Genomic DNA, 15,537 nt, shown 5'->3' with positions numbered 1-15,537 from the left:
GGGTAATTATAATTGTTGATTTTCACATTATTATTTTGTCTTATGCAAACTTGTAAACAATCTGTCCCCCTCCCAGGACTTTCTCTCTCAAAATTGTACATTCAGTTTTATAAAGTGACATTTGCTAAGCAAATTTTAAAAATATAATAAAAGCATTTATAATATCTTAAATATTATATTATTGTCTACTTATTATAGTATATTATTTTTAGGGAATATGTCATCTGGTGTTTTTGTCTTATACCCTTAATTTTTCAAACCTCAATAAGAAACATATAATTGTATTCTTGGAAATAATTGCCTAGTCTATGGATTTATGTCATCTTAGAGTTGTGTAAGAAATGTGTGATTATTGAGAGGTATTATATAGTATTCTATAAGTGCCAATGTCACTTAAATTAAGTTTTTATCAATGCAGATATGGATATGTGTGTGCTACAAAAATTATGAAACTGAGGAAAATACTTGAAAAAGTTGAGGCTGCATCAGGATTTACCTCTGAAGAAAAAGGTGGCCATCTTAATTTATAATGTATCACTAAAAATAACTTGAGTGCAGATTACTTAGTAATATGCTAAATTATTAGCTGAAATTTGTATTTCATTTTAAATAAGAACTTTTTGAGGGGCTGAGATACAGCTCAATAGTATCATGCTTCCCCAGTATGTAAGAGACCCTGGGCTTTATCCCTAGCACCACAGAGCAAATTAATAAATAAGATTTTTTTCAATCCGATGTAAGAATTTTGACCTATTTTATAATTCTTCCTTTCATCTAAAAGTATATGGTGATGTGGATTAAGGACCCTCTCAAGGAGCCAGCTAGTTCCATAACATTAGATACATTAATAAGCAGTTCTTTCCTTTCTATCCAGCATTGATATATTCTGAGTTACTTTCTCTTTCTCTGGTGAAGGAAGGGTGCATTGAATTAGCAGTGCTTTCCCATTTACTTTTTCCCTGTTGTCCAAGGGAGTTCTCAAATGAAAGAATAAGGTTATGTTTATAGTTGATGTGTTAATCTATACATAGCTAACGGCTTCAGTTCCTAGTCAGGTGCAATAGCTCACTCCAACCATCCTAGATCCTAGTTCACTGTTCCAGGCCTGGGCAAAGAGCAAGGCCATGTCTCAAAAATTAGCAGAGCAAAGAGGGCTGGAAATATGTCTCCAGTGGTAGAGGTCTAGCCTAGCAAGTACAAATCCCTGAGTTCATACCCAGTACTTTAAAAAAAAGAAATTCAGCTTTTGACTTGGAACTGGTTAGCAGTGTACTGTAACCAGTCGTAATATTTAGAAATTTGCTAATTGTTTAAACATCAGGGAAAAGTGTATCATAATTCATATTTTATTCTATTCAATCTAAAATACTTCAAATAGAAAGTTTTTCTATAAGTGAAGGACTTTACTCTCAAATACTCTCAAACTATTCTTTTAGTTGAAATACAATTGAATGAATAAAATTGAATTTAGACTTATAAACAAAGATTGGAATTACATTAAGATTTTGCCTATGACTAACTTGATTTTTTTAAATTTTCTGCTAGATCCTGAAGAATTCCTAAACATCCTGTTTCATCATATTTTAAGGGTTGAACCATTGTTAAAAATAAGGTAACTTTCGGGCTGGGAAGGTGGCTCAGTGGTAGAGTGCTTGCCTTGTATGCATGAGGTCCTGGGTTCGATTCCTGAGCACCACATAAGCAGAAAAAGCTGGAAGTGGTGCTGTGACTCAAATGGTAGAGCACTAGCCTTGAGCTGAAGAGCTCAGAGACAGTGCCCAAGCTCAGAGTTCAGGCCCCATGACGGACAAAAAGTAAATAAATAAATAAATAAGGTAACTTTTAAAAAGGTTATAGAAGGATTTGAAAATCAGTCACTCTCATTTCCACTATAACTTTTCAATAGGATGATTTCCTTACTGCTTATTTCATTTTCTATTTGTTTAGGACTCTTAATTATGCTATGCAAGTATAAATGCAAATTAATGTTAATAATTATCTCCTTCATAGTACCGTGTTTAACTTAAAGAACAAGCCCAATGTAAATGAGTACTTTCAATAAGCTGTAGAAAGGAATGTTATTGCAATTCATTTTTAATGAAACTATGTGAATATTTCTACTAATGAACCTTTTAGGAGAATCTAATTCATGCCTAATCCAGCTCTGTGAAAGCATTATACTTTTGACCACCTGTTAATGGAAGAATTAAGTTAGCTTTAGATTACATCTCTTGCTCTCAGTTTAGTTACTTGGCCTTTTTCTTCCCCATGTTACATTTGAGGTGTTGCAACATTACTGAGATGGCCTCAGTGATGTAGCTTGCTGCGTATATTGAGTGTTTGCAGTTCAATTGGTGAACCTTTCTCCCTTGTAGTCTTGTTTCCTCTGTTGACAATCTTAGTAAGGTACTCCTTGCTTCCCTTAAAGCCAGTCATTGACAAGTTCTTGTTCTTACCTCTCTGTGTAGGTGAAAGGTTAAGAGCATCTTTGTACACTTTTAGGCACATGGAAAAAAGAAATAAACTTACAGTTCATGAAAGTAAAATCAATTTTACTGAAATTTTATTGAGATAGATGTTTTCAAAAGATTTATGTAAGCTGAAAGGTGACTTGATTAATCATGTTTTAGGAAGTTTAAAAAATGTAAAAATATTCATGTTTTACAAAATAATTTGTACAGAAGCAGAATCTTTACTTGTTTTTTATCTTGGGTCTTACAGAAAGTAATTTTAGAATTTTCTACAAAATGAAGTAGGTGAAAATATTGAAGAATTCTTTTATCTAAAAATAAGTTCCATTATAGTTTGTTTTTGTAAAATAATAGACATTAAAACAGTGTGTAATATTGGTATAAAATTAGAACTATTAATACAGCTGAATAGAAAGTAGCACAGTGGTTCAATATTATAGTATTCAGTTTTCAAACACAAATGGGAAAGGAAAGTTATGTATATATTTTGTACATATAATAGGACATCTAGCCAGCAATTGGGGAGAGAAAGAATTTTGGCTTTTATCTTTCAAAGGAATAATGTTTCAAAGAGTTATTTTTATATTTAGTTTTTTTTCATAGCCTAGCATACCTGAAAGATGTCAACTCCCAGTATTAACACAATTTGAAAACTGTAGTGATTCTCAAGAGAGCTTGTCAGGGTCAGACACTGCTCCATCTGAAGGCCTTGTGAGCTTGGGAAGGATCCTAGAGGGCTCTTACACACCTGAGAGGTCCACTGTCCTCTCTACCCCTAAACAGCCTCTTATATTATTGTATCTGAAGATTATAAAAAGTATTTTAAATTAGTCTGCTTCTGTCAAGGGTCATTTCCCCGCTGTACTTGTCTTTGTTGGTAACCCAGCAAGAGTCAGCTTCCAGAACAAGTTGGAGGATGAGTACCTTAAAAATGAGATTTAATCAAATGATACAAAAGAATTGGTCAACAAATAAAGAGCAAAAATAGAATTTCCACAAGTAGGGAAGTGCCCCGGTACAGGGGGGAAGAAAAGCTGAGTGGAGCCCAGGGCTAATGTGTAGGACAACCCAAGAAAAGGCAGATGGGAGAAGTGGAAGGTCGATTCCAGCCAGAGCTCCTGAAGGAAGAGCAGTACTGAGACTTTCAGAAGTTTGACAGGCTTAAACTCTAAGAATAAAGATGTACTGAATTCTTTAAGAACTAGGACTAAATTACCATTCACAGACGTATTACAAGATGTACTTTAGTAAGATAAACTGAAATTAGAATAAAGAAGTGGGATGTAAGAAACAAGGAAGAATCAAGAAATTGGTAAATGTGGGTAAATTAGACCTTCACATTTAAAACAATAACAGCGATGGTAATAGTGACTAATTGTGTGTATAGCTTCAAAAACAAAATGACACTAATGTCATAGCCTCTTATCAAAGGAGGCTGGTAGCTGGGAGCAGACAAAAAATGGGAAACACTGGAATCAAGAAGCAAAGACAGGGAATTTTCCAATTGTGTGACTTGTGTCTCTCATTACAGAACATTACAGAGACTCTTCCTTGGACATGTCATATCTATATTGTATTCAATCCCAGGTAACCCAGATGTATGAAGGACTTCAGTGGCCACTCATTATGGTCTGTTGTCACAGACAGCTGGGAACCTATAATCCTAGTTACTTGGGACACTGAAATCAAGTGAATCACAGTTTTAGGCCAACCTGGAAAAAAATGGTTCACGAGATCCCATCTCAACAGAAAAAAAATTAATATATAAGTTACCTGTGTTTCTTTCTGCATGCTCTTAGATCAGCAGGTCAAAAGGTGCAAGATTGTTACTTCTATCAAATTTTTATGGAGAAAAATGAGAAAGTTGGAGTTCCTACAATTCAGCAGTTACTAGAATGGTCTTTTATCAACAGTAACCTGAAATTCGCAGAGGTTCGTGTTACTGTTTTGTTTGTTTTGCAATGCTGGGATGAAACCAGGGCATTTGCACTGTACTGAAATAAGTGCCTTCCACTGGGCCTCATTCTGCCTTCCCTGGGTTTTACCTGGAAGTGGGGAGGGTTCTTAGGCTCCTGGTAGACTCAGTGACTTGACTTGAGCCAAGAACAGTTTGAAACATGCACTGCTAAGGAAACAAAATTTTGGGAACTATTGTCCAAAAAGAAATGTACTCCTTAGCTGACTCGTAACTGTAACCCCTCTGTACATCACCAATATAATAACAATAAAACTTTTAAAAAGGAAAAAGAAAGCAAAGTTTTAAAATTGTGCAGTGTTTCACCTTTGTCCTCATTACAGAAAATGCCTTAGATTTAAGATTGAGCTCTTTTGGATTTTAGGTGCCAAAGAAAACATCAACCTAATTTCCAACTTGAAAATGTTTAACACAAGAGAAAGATTTATGTTTTTGTCATTTTACCCAGGCACGTTACATTAATTAAATACTTTCATTAACTAATGCAATATATTAAAAGAGAATGTTTACTTTCTCTCTTTGTTAAAGAGACAAAATGTCAATAAATTCATTCTGTATTGGTTTGTTAATGAGCAAGCCATTTGGATTAATTTTCTTTCTTTACTGTCTAAGCATCCATAGGACTTTAGTAGTTCATGCTTGTGGTTTATTTTTACTATGGGATGTTTTAGTACAACCTCAGCAGCCATATTCACTTATTTGTTTATTTATAGGAATAGCATCCTCTAAAGAATGGTTTCTGTGTAATATTTAAAAAAAACTAATTTTCCAGAACGTTTATTAAAAATAAACCCACAATAAACAGACAGCATAGTCATGGTGTTGTGTTGTTGTGGGGTTATTGCTGCGTGCAATGGCCTGGTCCTGGTGTGTATCCATTCAGACAGGACGGAAGACTTCCTCACGTATGTGCGCATTGCATTTTATAGGCTCCTGGCATTATGTGAAAGTCAGTGCTTTGCTTGACAGCCGTGGCTATTCCAGTTTCATAGAGAAGCATTTTTTTCAGCACTTTGATTTCTAAAAATGTGTACCTTTGTTTCTAGGCACCATCATGTCTGATTATTCAGATGCCTCGGTTTGGAAAAGACTTCAAACTATTCAAAAAAATTTTTCCTTCCTTGGAATTAAATATAACAGATTTACTTGAAGACAGTAAGTACAAGACTTTTGCTTGTATTGTTTGCTTTTTAGAAATTATCTGGTCATCCTCCTTGTTTTTGGAGGTTTGAATGTTGGGCTTCCCACTTGCTAGGCAGGCGCTACTGAGCCATACCTCCAGCTAGTCTTTCTCATTTTTACTTTAGATATAATGCTTTTATTAGGCAATTTGGATTTCATTTTGAAAAAAGAATTAAAAATGAAAATAAGTATTATAATCTTATGTGATTAAGAAATTAGAAACAACCCAAATGTCAATGAGAGGGAAGTAGTTGAACAAAATTATATATCCATATAATAAAACTATTACCATTTTTTTTTAAATCCTATTTTTGAAGACCAATGTGTATGGAGATGACCATGATGCAATATTAAGTGAGAAGGTTAGTACATTCTACAAGAGGAGCTTAATACAGATGTGTCTGTGTAAACACATATGCACACATAGTGAATATTCAGATATAACTTTATGAGAGGGAATCCAGAATATTGACAGATGTTACCTCTTTTTATTGACAAATGTTACCTCTTTTTACTAAAATTGTACATGCTTTCAGCTTTCTTCTCATGTTAGAATTTTCATCACTAGAAATTTTATGATCAGAGGGAAAAAACACTCTAGAATATGTTGTCAAAAATTGGGGGCTGGAAATGTGGCTTAATACAGTTTAGGAGAAGAATGGGAGAGTGTTTCTGAAGCCTGGAGTATTATCTTTCTAAAGCATAACTTTTTAATGGAAGAATGCATTTCTTAAAGACCCCTCCCCGCCTCCTCTTTCCCACCTCAGCTCCCAGGCAGTGCAGGATCTGTGGAGGGCTTGCAATGTACGAGTGTAGAGAATGCTACGATGACCCCGACATCTCAGCTGGAAAGATCAAGCAGTTCTGTAAGACCTGCAACACTCAAGTGAGTCTTCCTTCACTACTGGATGTAGAACAATAAGTCATTCATAGTTCAACACAAGTTTTAGGTTGTAAAAAGTTTGTAAAATCATAGCTAACTTCAAAACCCATAATAAAATGGTATCATCTCTGCCTCTTCTATCTAGTGATATGACAGACATTTGTGCCATCCTTGCTTGCTATTTGGAAGAGATCTGTGGAGTCCATCCACTTAAAATGCTGCATTTACTTTACGCATGGTCTTCCCTTTGTGGTCCGTTTCAGGTCCACCTTCATCCTAAGAGGCTGAACCACAAATACAACCCGGTGTCCCTTCCCAAAGATTTGCCTGACTGGGACTGGAGACACAGCTGCATTCCCTGCCAGAAGATGGAATTGTTTGCTGTTCTCTGCATAGAAACAAGCCACTATGTTGCGTTTGTGAAGTATGGGAAGGATGACTCTGCCTGGCTCTTCTTTGACAGCATGGCTGATCGGGATGGTAACTAAAATCCTTCCTCTACAGGCTACAGCCTGTCTGTTTGCAGTGGCTTAATTCACAGTAGGATAGCTTGTTCTGAGTAATAAAATACTTTGTCAGAAAATCCTTTCAGGAATATATGTAGTGACAGAGACTTAATTTTTTGTAATTCATGAACAACCCTGATACCTAAACTAAAAAGTTATATTGTGTTGATAACCTGATATGCATATGATCTTGGTTAAAATGAAGAAGTATAATGTTCCTAGGCCTGAAACATTTTACCTTCTGCTTCTTTTTATTTTTGTGTAAACTATAGTAGCCAAACTGAGCACCAAACTGAGCATACTAAGCTATCTGGGAGCTCATTGATCTTTCTACTGAAATCCTAGGGTTTCTATTATTTAAGTAAGCTGAGGTTTAATGTGTCTTGTATTTAATGCAGTATTTCTGATATGATAATTATGTTTTCTATACTAAACTATGAGCTAAGAGCAGAAGTAAGTGTCCTCTTCGGAAAAGTAAGCCCTGTTTCTTCCTGAATTGGGTGATGAACTGAACCTTCCAGATAATTTTATTTTTCTTTTTGGCTGTTTTGGGGTTTGAACTCAAGGCCTCACTCTCATTCAACATGCTTGCTTCTTGGTTGTCACTCTACCATTTGAGCCCAGATTTTTGCTGCTTATTTTGGAGATGAGTCTCATAGATTTTTCTACCCAGAGGGGCTTTGAACTGCAGTCTGGCAGATCTCAGCCCCCTGAGTGGCTAGGATTACAGGCATGAGATGCTGGCACCCAGCTTCTAGGCCATTTTCTAGCATTCTTCAGCATTATTTTGTACGTAAGTGCTAGAGGCTCAAGGATTCAGGAACGAAAATACTGCTCACCCTGCCTGTCTGAATTTGTAGAAGAGGGCCAAACCCAAACAAAGTTGGAAATATGGTATCTATTCCTTTTCCTATACCCTGTTTTCCCTTTTGCTACTCTAATCCCTAATCCCCAAGGTTTTCTGGTGTGGCACTCTAATCATTTCAGGCACCTCCAGCAGTAGCTTCTTTTTTTATTAAATGTATATTTTTATTTTAATGATACTGTACAGAGGGGTTACGGTTACATGAGTAAGGTATGAGAACATTTCCTGTTGACCATTGTTACCCCCTCCTTTGTTTTTCCCCTCTTGACCAGAGGTGTAACTAAGCTCTAGGCCAAAGAGTTCTTAACCTTTCTATTTCTTCTTTTTTGTAGGTGGTCAGAATGGCTTCAACATTCCTCAAGTGACACCTTGTCCGGAAGTGGGAGAATACTTGAAGATGTCTCCAGAGGATCTGCACTCATTGGACTCCAGAAGAATCCAAGGCTGTGCCCGCAGACTGCTCTGTGATGCTTATATGTGCATGTACCAGAGCCCAACGATGAGCTTGTACAAGTAATTGGGCTCTTCCAGAGCAGGGCACAGCCTGAGCGCAGAATTGCAGTGTGCATTGGCCTTCAACTGGTGGTTCTGTCCAGCGTCCATTGCCGGCAATGGGTGTTGGGCATCTTGGTGGTGATGGCTCTCAGCAAAGGATTCCTGTGTTTCAAAAAGTTACTTTTGTGTTCCCAAAGTATTTAATAAGAAGCATTTTGCACTCTAGAAAGAATGTTTATGTTGGTTTTTTAAAAAGTCTAAATGAAGTTATTAATACCTGAAGCTTTAAGTTAAGTGCATTGATCATATATTTTTGGAAGCATAAAATTTTAATTGTGACAGTTTCAAACCTCTTTTAGTCCATTGAGAATGTAAATAAATATTTCTTCTTTATGGACCAATGCTATGAAATCATTTTTCCATTGTAACAGTTGCCTTGAGGAAGAAACAATTTGATTTTATTAAGAATCTCCTTTGAGTCCAGTTGTTAAAGGTGTACTGAGTGAGTTTAATTGTTAATTCTTCCCTATATAGTGCTGATTTCCTGCATGTCCACAATTTGATGAGCTTCTGTGTTTCTACAACAGTGGTCAGAAATACTGAAATTCCCTTAATGGTGGTGTTCTCTGTGTGTTCTGATTTTGAGATAAATGAGTGATTTTGTCGTAAAATGTCCATTTTTCAATGTAATTTTCTTAGAGGATTAGGGTACTCAGCATCTGAAGCTGTCTGGTCATAGCAGTAACTGTCACAACACAAGGGTGTTGTTTTTAAGGGGCTGTAATTATTTTGTGAAATAGAAAATAATAAATTTTATGAAAGGATTGTAGTGATCAGTAAATAATACATTCTTATAAAAATATACAGTTCATGTAAAACAAATTTGGCACATAGAATTACTAATGCTTTCTTAAAGAGATATGTTAGATATTTAAACCTCCTATTTTAAATAAATAAGAGGTTTATTTTAAACAGGACTGTAATTTTCAGCTCCATCAATCTCACTAAACACTCGCTAAACTCAGCTTGGTTTCAGCTAAGATAATGACAGTTATACCTCAGATTGTTATTGGCATGGTAGTAGAAGCTCTGTTCTCCTCCAGATGAACTCAGTAGAGAATGGGTATCTACTGAGGTACTGTTGCTAGTGTGTATGTACAGGCCACGGTGGAGGCAGTAGGCTGGAGCCATCCATTATCAGTGTCTGTGCCGTGGGATGTGTATTCTCTGAGTATCGTTGTCAGGTATTGTCTTTCTGGGATGACTTCCCACCTTTCAAGATGTCATATGTATAGCATATGACTTTATATGTAATGTCAAAAAAGGCAGAAAGAGGCTTTTCAAACTCTGAAGTTATTTATTTATTTATTTATTTATTTGTTTATTTATTTATTCATTTTTGCCAGTTCAGGGGTTGAACTCAGGACTTAGGCACTATCCCTTAGCTTTTTTGCTCAAGACTAGGACTCTACCATTTGAACCACAGTTCCACTTCCAACTTTTTTGATGGTTAATTGGAGATAGAAGCGCCACAGACTTTCCTTCCCAGACCTCAGCTTCTTGAGTAGCCAAGCTTACATGTGTGATCCACTGACACCCAGCTGCAGTTTTTTTAAAAGACATCTTATCCATTTGGTTTTGTCATTCCATTTTGCTAGTATGTATTAGCTTAATAATCATAAGGTACAAAACTTCTCATAAAACCTTTCACCTTTGCAATGGAACAGTATGTGCATTCTGTACAAGGTTTTGTACTGCTTGGTGTATAGGCTGGTGCTAAGGCCAGGGCTGGATGGGGTGAGGACCTCTGGCCACCACCCGGTCCTGCCTTCATTGTTCTGGGACAAGCAAGGGCCTGGAATGCAAGGTCTGAGCTCTCTTCTGGCTCTGGCCACCTGGATGCTAGACACTGTGTAACAGTTAGGTGCACTGGATGACAGAGCTTATTGGTCAAGAGGAATGGTGGGGCATCCCTGCTCAGGCAAGGCTGGATTATCAGCCTAGGCAAGCGAAGGCAACTCCTTTATTGTGCAAGTGGAATCCAAATCCAAGCTGAGAGAGACTAGCTGACAGGCACACCAGTAGAAGGCCTGAAGATCTGTTTGGGTGCATGAGTGTGCGGAACCTCACCCGTGGATTAGTTTCAATGACTCCCTCTCCAAGGGGAGCCATCTGTCTTTCAGCACTGCTGGGGAAGGAGCTGCGTCTGTGTAGTCTCAGACCACATTTTGGCTTCTTCACCTGTCCAGTGAGAGGGTTGATTCACTTCCCTATGAATGGAAAAGAAATATACATTTCAGGGTCCCAAGCAATGTTTGCTGGATCTGACTTCCTGTGGAGGTCTACAAGTCAGCTTACTGGGGAACCTGGTACAGTTTAGTGGCCAGATCTGAGTCCTAGCCCAGCTTCTGAGAACCATAAGAAAGTCTGGAAGCTTCTTCCCTCCCTGTGCATTTCTATCCCTCTGAACAACTCACTTCTACTCCTTGTTTCAGTGAAGTTTGGTTTGTCAAGGGGGGCAGGATTGGATTGGGGCTGGTTGCATGGCACAGAAGCCCCAGGTACCTATTGATTTATTTTGTAGTCATAAGTTATCTTTAATATTTTTCCGTTGGCTTTTTAAAATGTTTTGGTTGCCCTTTCTTATCATATCTACATTCAAGATGTAGACTCATTTGTAATATGGTTCATGATCCAGAACTACCATAGAAAATGTAAGAAATAATATTCTTCCACCTCCAAATAAGTGTGTTTATGAGGATGGGAAGAGAGGTTGGGAGGGAGAGAGGGGGGAAGGGAGGGAGAAAGGGAGCGTAACCACATTGTAATATTGTGGCTCAGTGTGCCCAATCCTTCACTGTCAGCTTTATAAGTGTCTGACTCCATCAGTGGAAATGTGTTCTAAGACTCATATGGGGAAACACATTGAAAATCAAGAGAAACAGTAACACAAAAAATCAATAGAGTTGTTACAGTTGCCCCAGAATTTTGTCCTTAGAATAGTCCAGCACTTTTGTGGTTGCCAAGTACTTAGGTGAATGTCCAGCATCGTTGTGTCTTGGCTCACACACAGTCATTTGAGAAGCATGACTTGTCAATGGAGCTGGTCATCTATATGTCTCATTGTTTTGAGTGTGGTGTCTTCACAGGTTCCGTGTACACGGTTCCTAGGCTGGATGTCATATCCAGTGGGTTTCGGATGGTTGTAGACTGTGGTGAGAATGCAGAATATGGTATTAGACTGCAGCTGCATGACCACCATTCGTGTTTATTGGACATTTATTAGGTTCCCAGCTCTGTGTCACATAGCATGTGAGACCTGGTCCTTGAGCTCACAACAGCTTGCCACTGATTTCCACAAAAGCATCTGTTCCTGATTCTCCCCTTGCCAGTGAGTGGCAGGTGGGCAGGGCCTGTGGGAGGGGCAATGGTGTAACTGGGAAGGAAAGCACTAGGGGTTAGGAGACAGGCCCTTGCCCTGTCCCTTGCCCTGTAGTCTCAGACGATTCTTGGACTTTAGTTTCTTTCTCTCATGGGGGGGGGGGGGGGTTAGGCTATTTCTATTTCATAGTGAAAACAAAGTATCAATTCTGAGGTCCCAAGCTGTGCCTGCTGGATCTGATTTCATGCTGAAGCTAGGAAGTCTGCAGGTCAGCTCAGCAGGTGAACCCGGATGACCCAGCCAGGTGTGAAATCCCTGGAGTGGAAGACCACAGAGTTCCTTTCCCCTTCTGTGATTGTGGGATCATACAATGCTGTTGTGTTCATCGTAAGGGGAAATGTGAGCAATTGGATGTTTATCACATTGTTCATCTGTGTTTACATGGAAGAAATGCACTTTAGTAAATGTACTAAACTCCTTTATCTCCTAGAGATCTTAGCAGTCTTTGGAACAGAGTTTTAAAAGGATGTTTGATATTATTTGCCTGAACATTTTCCTCTTTTGTATCTTTAAGGGAAATCAAGACTCTGGGAGCCAAAGAAATAGAAAAAAAAATCCGATGCAATGTTAAAAGGAGAGAATGACATCACTCTTACTATCTACTACCTTAAGTTACATGGGAAGATTTATCTCTGGGATAATTAGTTTCTTATAAAGTAAAAGTCCTCGTTAAAGTCCAGGAGTCCTAAAGGCCTATAATTAAAACAAGACCACCTTCCCTAGGGGTTGGGGATGCTGCACTTAATGACATTTGCAATTCTCCATCAGCAAAAACCGGTCTTTGAATTCCCTACTACAAATGCTGGTGATATTAGGAGTGAAGCAGGTGGGGCCACACAAGGACAGTGCTCTGGAGACTTGGTGTCCTCTTCCTGTGGGCAGCTGGCCTTGACTTTATCTGTTCTCCTTTTGGGTGTCTTATTGGGAAGAAGAGGCAGGATGTGATGGAGCATCTTCCTCTTATTCTTAATCCTGGAGCAGCTAAAGAGTTTCTCTTGAATCAGAGCAGTGATAGGAAGTAGCCAGCAGAGGAGCGGCTGAGGATGGTGCACAGGCGGGAAGGAAATAGAATTCTTCCTGAGCACAGTAAAGGGCAGTCGGTACCTGTAGCAGCGTCCCAAGAGGTCCATCCAGTAGCCTGGGCTTTCTGTTTTTGTTTTACCAGATTTTACAGGCTTCATTTCCTTTTCCCCTTGCCTTACCTTGCCTTTCTTTTCCTTTTCTTCTTTTTCTCTCCTCCTTCCCTCCTTCTGTGGCTCTTTCCCTGCTCCTCTGTCCTTTCTCTGTCTCGCTCTCTGTCTCTGTCTCTCTGACTGTCTGTTTCTCTCTGTCTCTCTCTGCCTCTCTGTCTTTCTCTGTCTCTGTGTCTCTGTCTGTCTGTCTGTCTCTCTCTCTCTCTCTCTCTCTCTTTCTGCCCCTACCTTTTGCAGTACTGGGGTTTGAACTCATGACGTTACTCACTAGGCAGGCCCTCTACCACTTGAGCCACACTTCCAATCCTAAAGCCTTGATTTCTTTCCTAACAGAGTTTGAGGTGCAGGACCATGGATGCTGTGTTGTCCTCCGAGGCCCCGCGGCCTCTACTACAATTCTCTTGTGCTTTTAAATACTGTGTACTTTTCTTTTTAAAAATTATAGTGGGATTATATTGGAAACTCCACCGTCTTTGGCTTTATGTTATAAAATGACTCTGGGAAGTCTTAGCATCATACCATAGACATTCATTATAACACACAAAAACATTGTATCTTCCCAGGGACATTGTGATTATATAACTGAGTTGATAGAAGCACATTTTGAACAGCCTTTTCCATTTCTGATATCCTGTTTAGCATTTAATTCTTTTTTTGCCTGAAGGTTATCATATGTTTATGGAAGCATTGAAATATTACATATAAAATACCCCTTTACTATCAGATTGCTCTGATTTAGCCTTAATTTTGTTAACTTTTTAGAAAGGAATGCAGTGCTGCTGTGGGAAGAAATGTACTATATACTATTTCTGTATCATTAAAATGAAATTTTTATGGTGCCTTTTCCTTGCTTTCTTTGGGTTATGGGAAAGCTGGAATTGGGTCTGCACAACTTCTGAGATGTCTGATGTCAGGAAAGAGTCCTTTAGGCAACACTGTCCTGGGCCTCTCCTTACCAAGACTTCATTACCATTGCTGTTGAAAACCTCCTACATTTACAGTGTTCGAGGAGGCATTCTAGGGCATTGAAAAAAGAGGTTTCAAACCCCAACCACACTCCAGAAGTAACAGAGTTTACTCTGTTAAACACACACACACACACACACACACACACACGGATGAACCAGAGTGGAAAAAGATGTATTACATGGCATGCACGTGCACCAATCTCCAGCCATCCTTAGGGGTACAGAGATGAGCTTTAGCTTTTACAGACAAAGAAATGGGGGCTGGGAGAGAAAGAAATGTGCATCCTTGTTAAACAGTCCTGGTCACATTATTTCAGTCCTTAGTTTAAGAAAGGCTCCAGAGATGTCATTATCACCATCATTACTCGAAGGGAGCAAACTTCACTTGTTGCTCACAACTGGCCTGGCTGGAAGGCTCTGTTGTTCCTTAGGTGTAGTCTTCTTCTTCTCAAAGATGTTATTGATAAGTCCTGTCCTCCGTGAATTCCAAGGTAATTGCAAGAGGACTCGGAGAGGATGGCTTAGAGCAGAGATGTCATACTTTCCTCCTGCTTTTAGTTAATCCGTGGGCCCGTGTAATATTCCAGCTTCCCAGGACTGGTGGGACTTGAAGCCACAATCGGCAAAAGGAGTCACTCAAACTGGCTGGAAGCCTTTTTATGCCACGTGGCATCTATCCTCACAGAGCTTTGGAAGGGAATTTTTATGCGAAGGAGTTTCACATAGGTGATGTTTACCAAAGCAAGCAAGCAAGGTTACAGAAGCAAAACAGAGCCTTGAGTTACAAGAGCACAGGCAAAACATAATCTTGACTTGGTCACCTGACTAATACTGTCAGTCCTATTGATACTATTAATACTTGATTACAGAAAGCCAAAACATATCCTTGGATTCCAGAAATCAAAATATAACCTTGGGTGGGGGTAGTCTGTTTTACAGAAATGATTTTTTTATTATAATCTGCTAATACAGCAACTCAGTAGAGCTGGTGATAAGCCTCAAGGTTGTCCAGGGGCTTCAGCAAAGTTTGTGGTAAACTGCAAAGCTGCCAGTCTGGGAAGCTTGAGAGAGGGAGAGATGTTTGCTTTCTAGCGAGGATGTTTCTGATTTCACATTTTTCTTCCCATGGATATCCTTCTTTTGCAAGGGAAAGGGGCTCAGGGGAGAGAGTAAGTTTCCTGCAGCTGGAGTGACTAAAGCTAGACCATAGAAGGAACTTTCTGCCTGTACCTTGACTTTTTGGTGGGGATTATCACACCCTGCACACATACCTTTTAAGTACCCCTTGCAGCCTGATAAGTCTGTGTAATCTCTTGATGTGGCTAGCATTTCCCAGCTACGATCCTAGTTGACGCTCACTTGTCCCAGACTCTAAGCTGCCCCAATGAGAGCTGTTTCTTCTGTGTGTCATTCATCACTGTAGCCCAGGCACGGAGTTATTTACTATGGTGAGTGTGTTTTACCCCACAGCTGCCAATGAGGCGGTTCAGCACAACGTGGTAAGAGCCATCCTCAGGAGTTCCTTGGAGGGTATCACTGTGTAAAGGTAGAAAAGCT

At 39.0% G+C, this 15,537-nt stretch overlaps 1 protein-coding gene across 6 annotated transcripts in view; it reads left to right on the top strand.

The window, feature by feature from the left end:
• Window positions 1-13,851, top strand: part of Cyld (CYLD lysine 63 deubiquitinase) — a 64,185-nt gene extending 50,334 nt beyond the window's left edge. For all 6 annotated transcript variants that reach the window (XM_070011907.1, XM_070011904.1, XM_070011903.1 and 3 more), the window contains 7 exons: window positions 419-510; window positions 1,546-1,612; window positions 4,271-4,403; window positions 5,493-5,601; window positions 6,396-6,514; window positions 6,775-6,991; window positions 8,215-13,851. In XM_070011907.1, coding sequence (XP_069868008.1) covers window positions 419-510; window positions 1,546-1,612; window positions 4,271-4,403; window positions 5,493-5,601; window positions 6,396-6,514; window positions 6,775-6,991; window positions 8,215-8,399 — 922 coding nt within the window. In that variant the 3' untranslated portion in view covers window positions 8,400-13,851. The remainder of the gene's footprint in view (window positions 1-418; window positions 511-1,545; window positions 1,613-4,270; window positions 4,404-5,492; window positions 5,602-6,395; window positions 6,515-6,774; window positions 6,992-8,214) is intronic.
• The last annotated feature ends 1,686 nt before the right edge of the window (window positions 13,852-15,537 follow it).

The sequence above is a fragment of the Dipodomys merriami genome, unplaced genomic scaffold, assembly GCF_024711535.1.
Source record: "Dipodomys merriami isolate MVZ:Mamm:240054 unplaced genomic scaffold, mDipMer1.0.p SCAF_85, whole genome shotgun sequence".
NCBI classification, from domain to species: Eukaryota; Metazoa; Chordata; class Mammalia; order Rodentia; family Heteromyidae; genus Dipodomys; species Dipodomys merriami.
The sequence above is the reverse complement of the archived record's forward strand: the minus strand, read 5'-3'. Positions and strand labels throughout refer to the sequence as shown.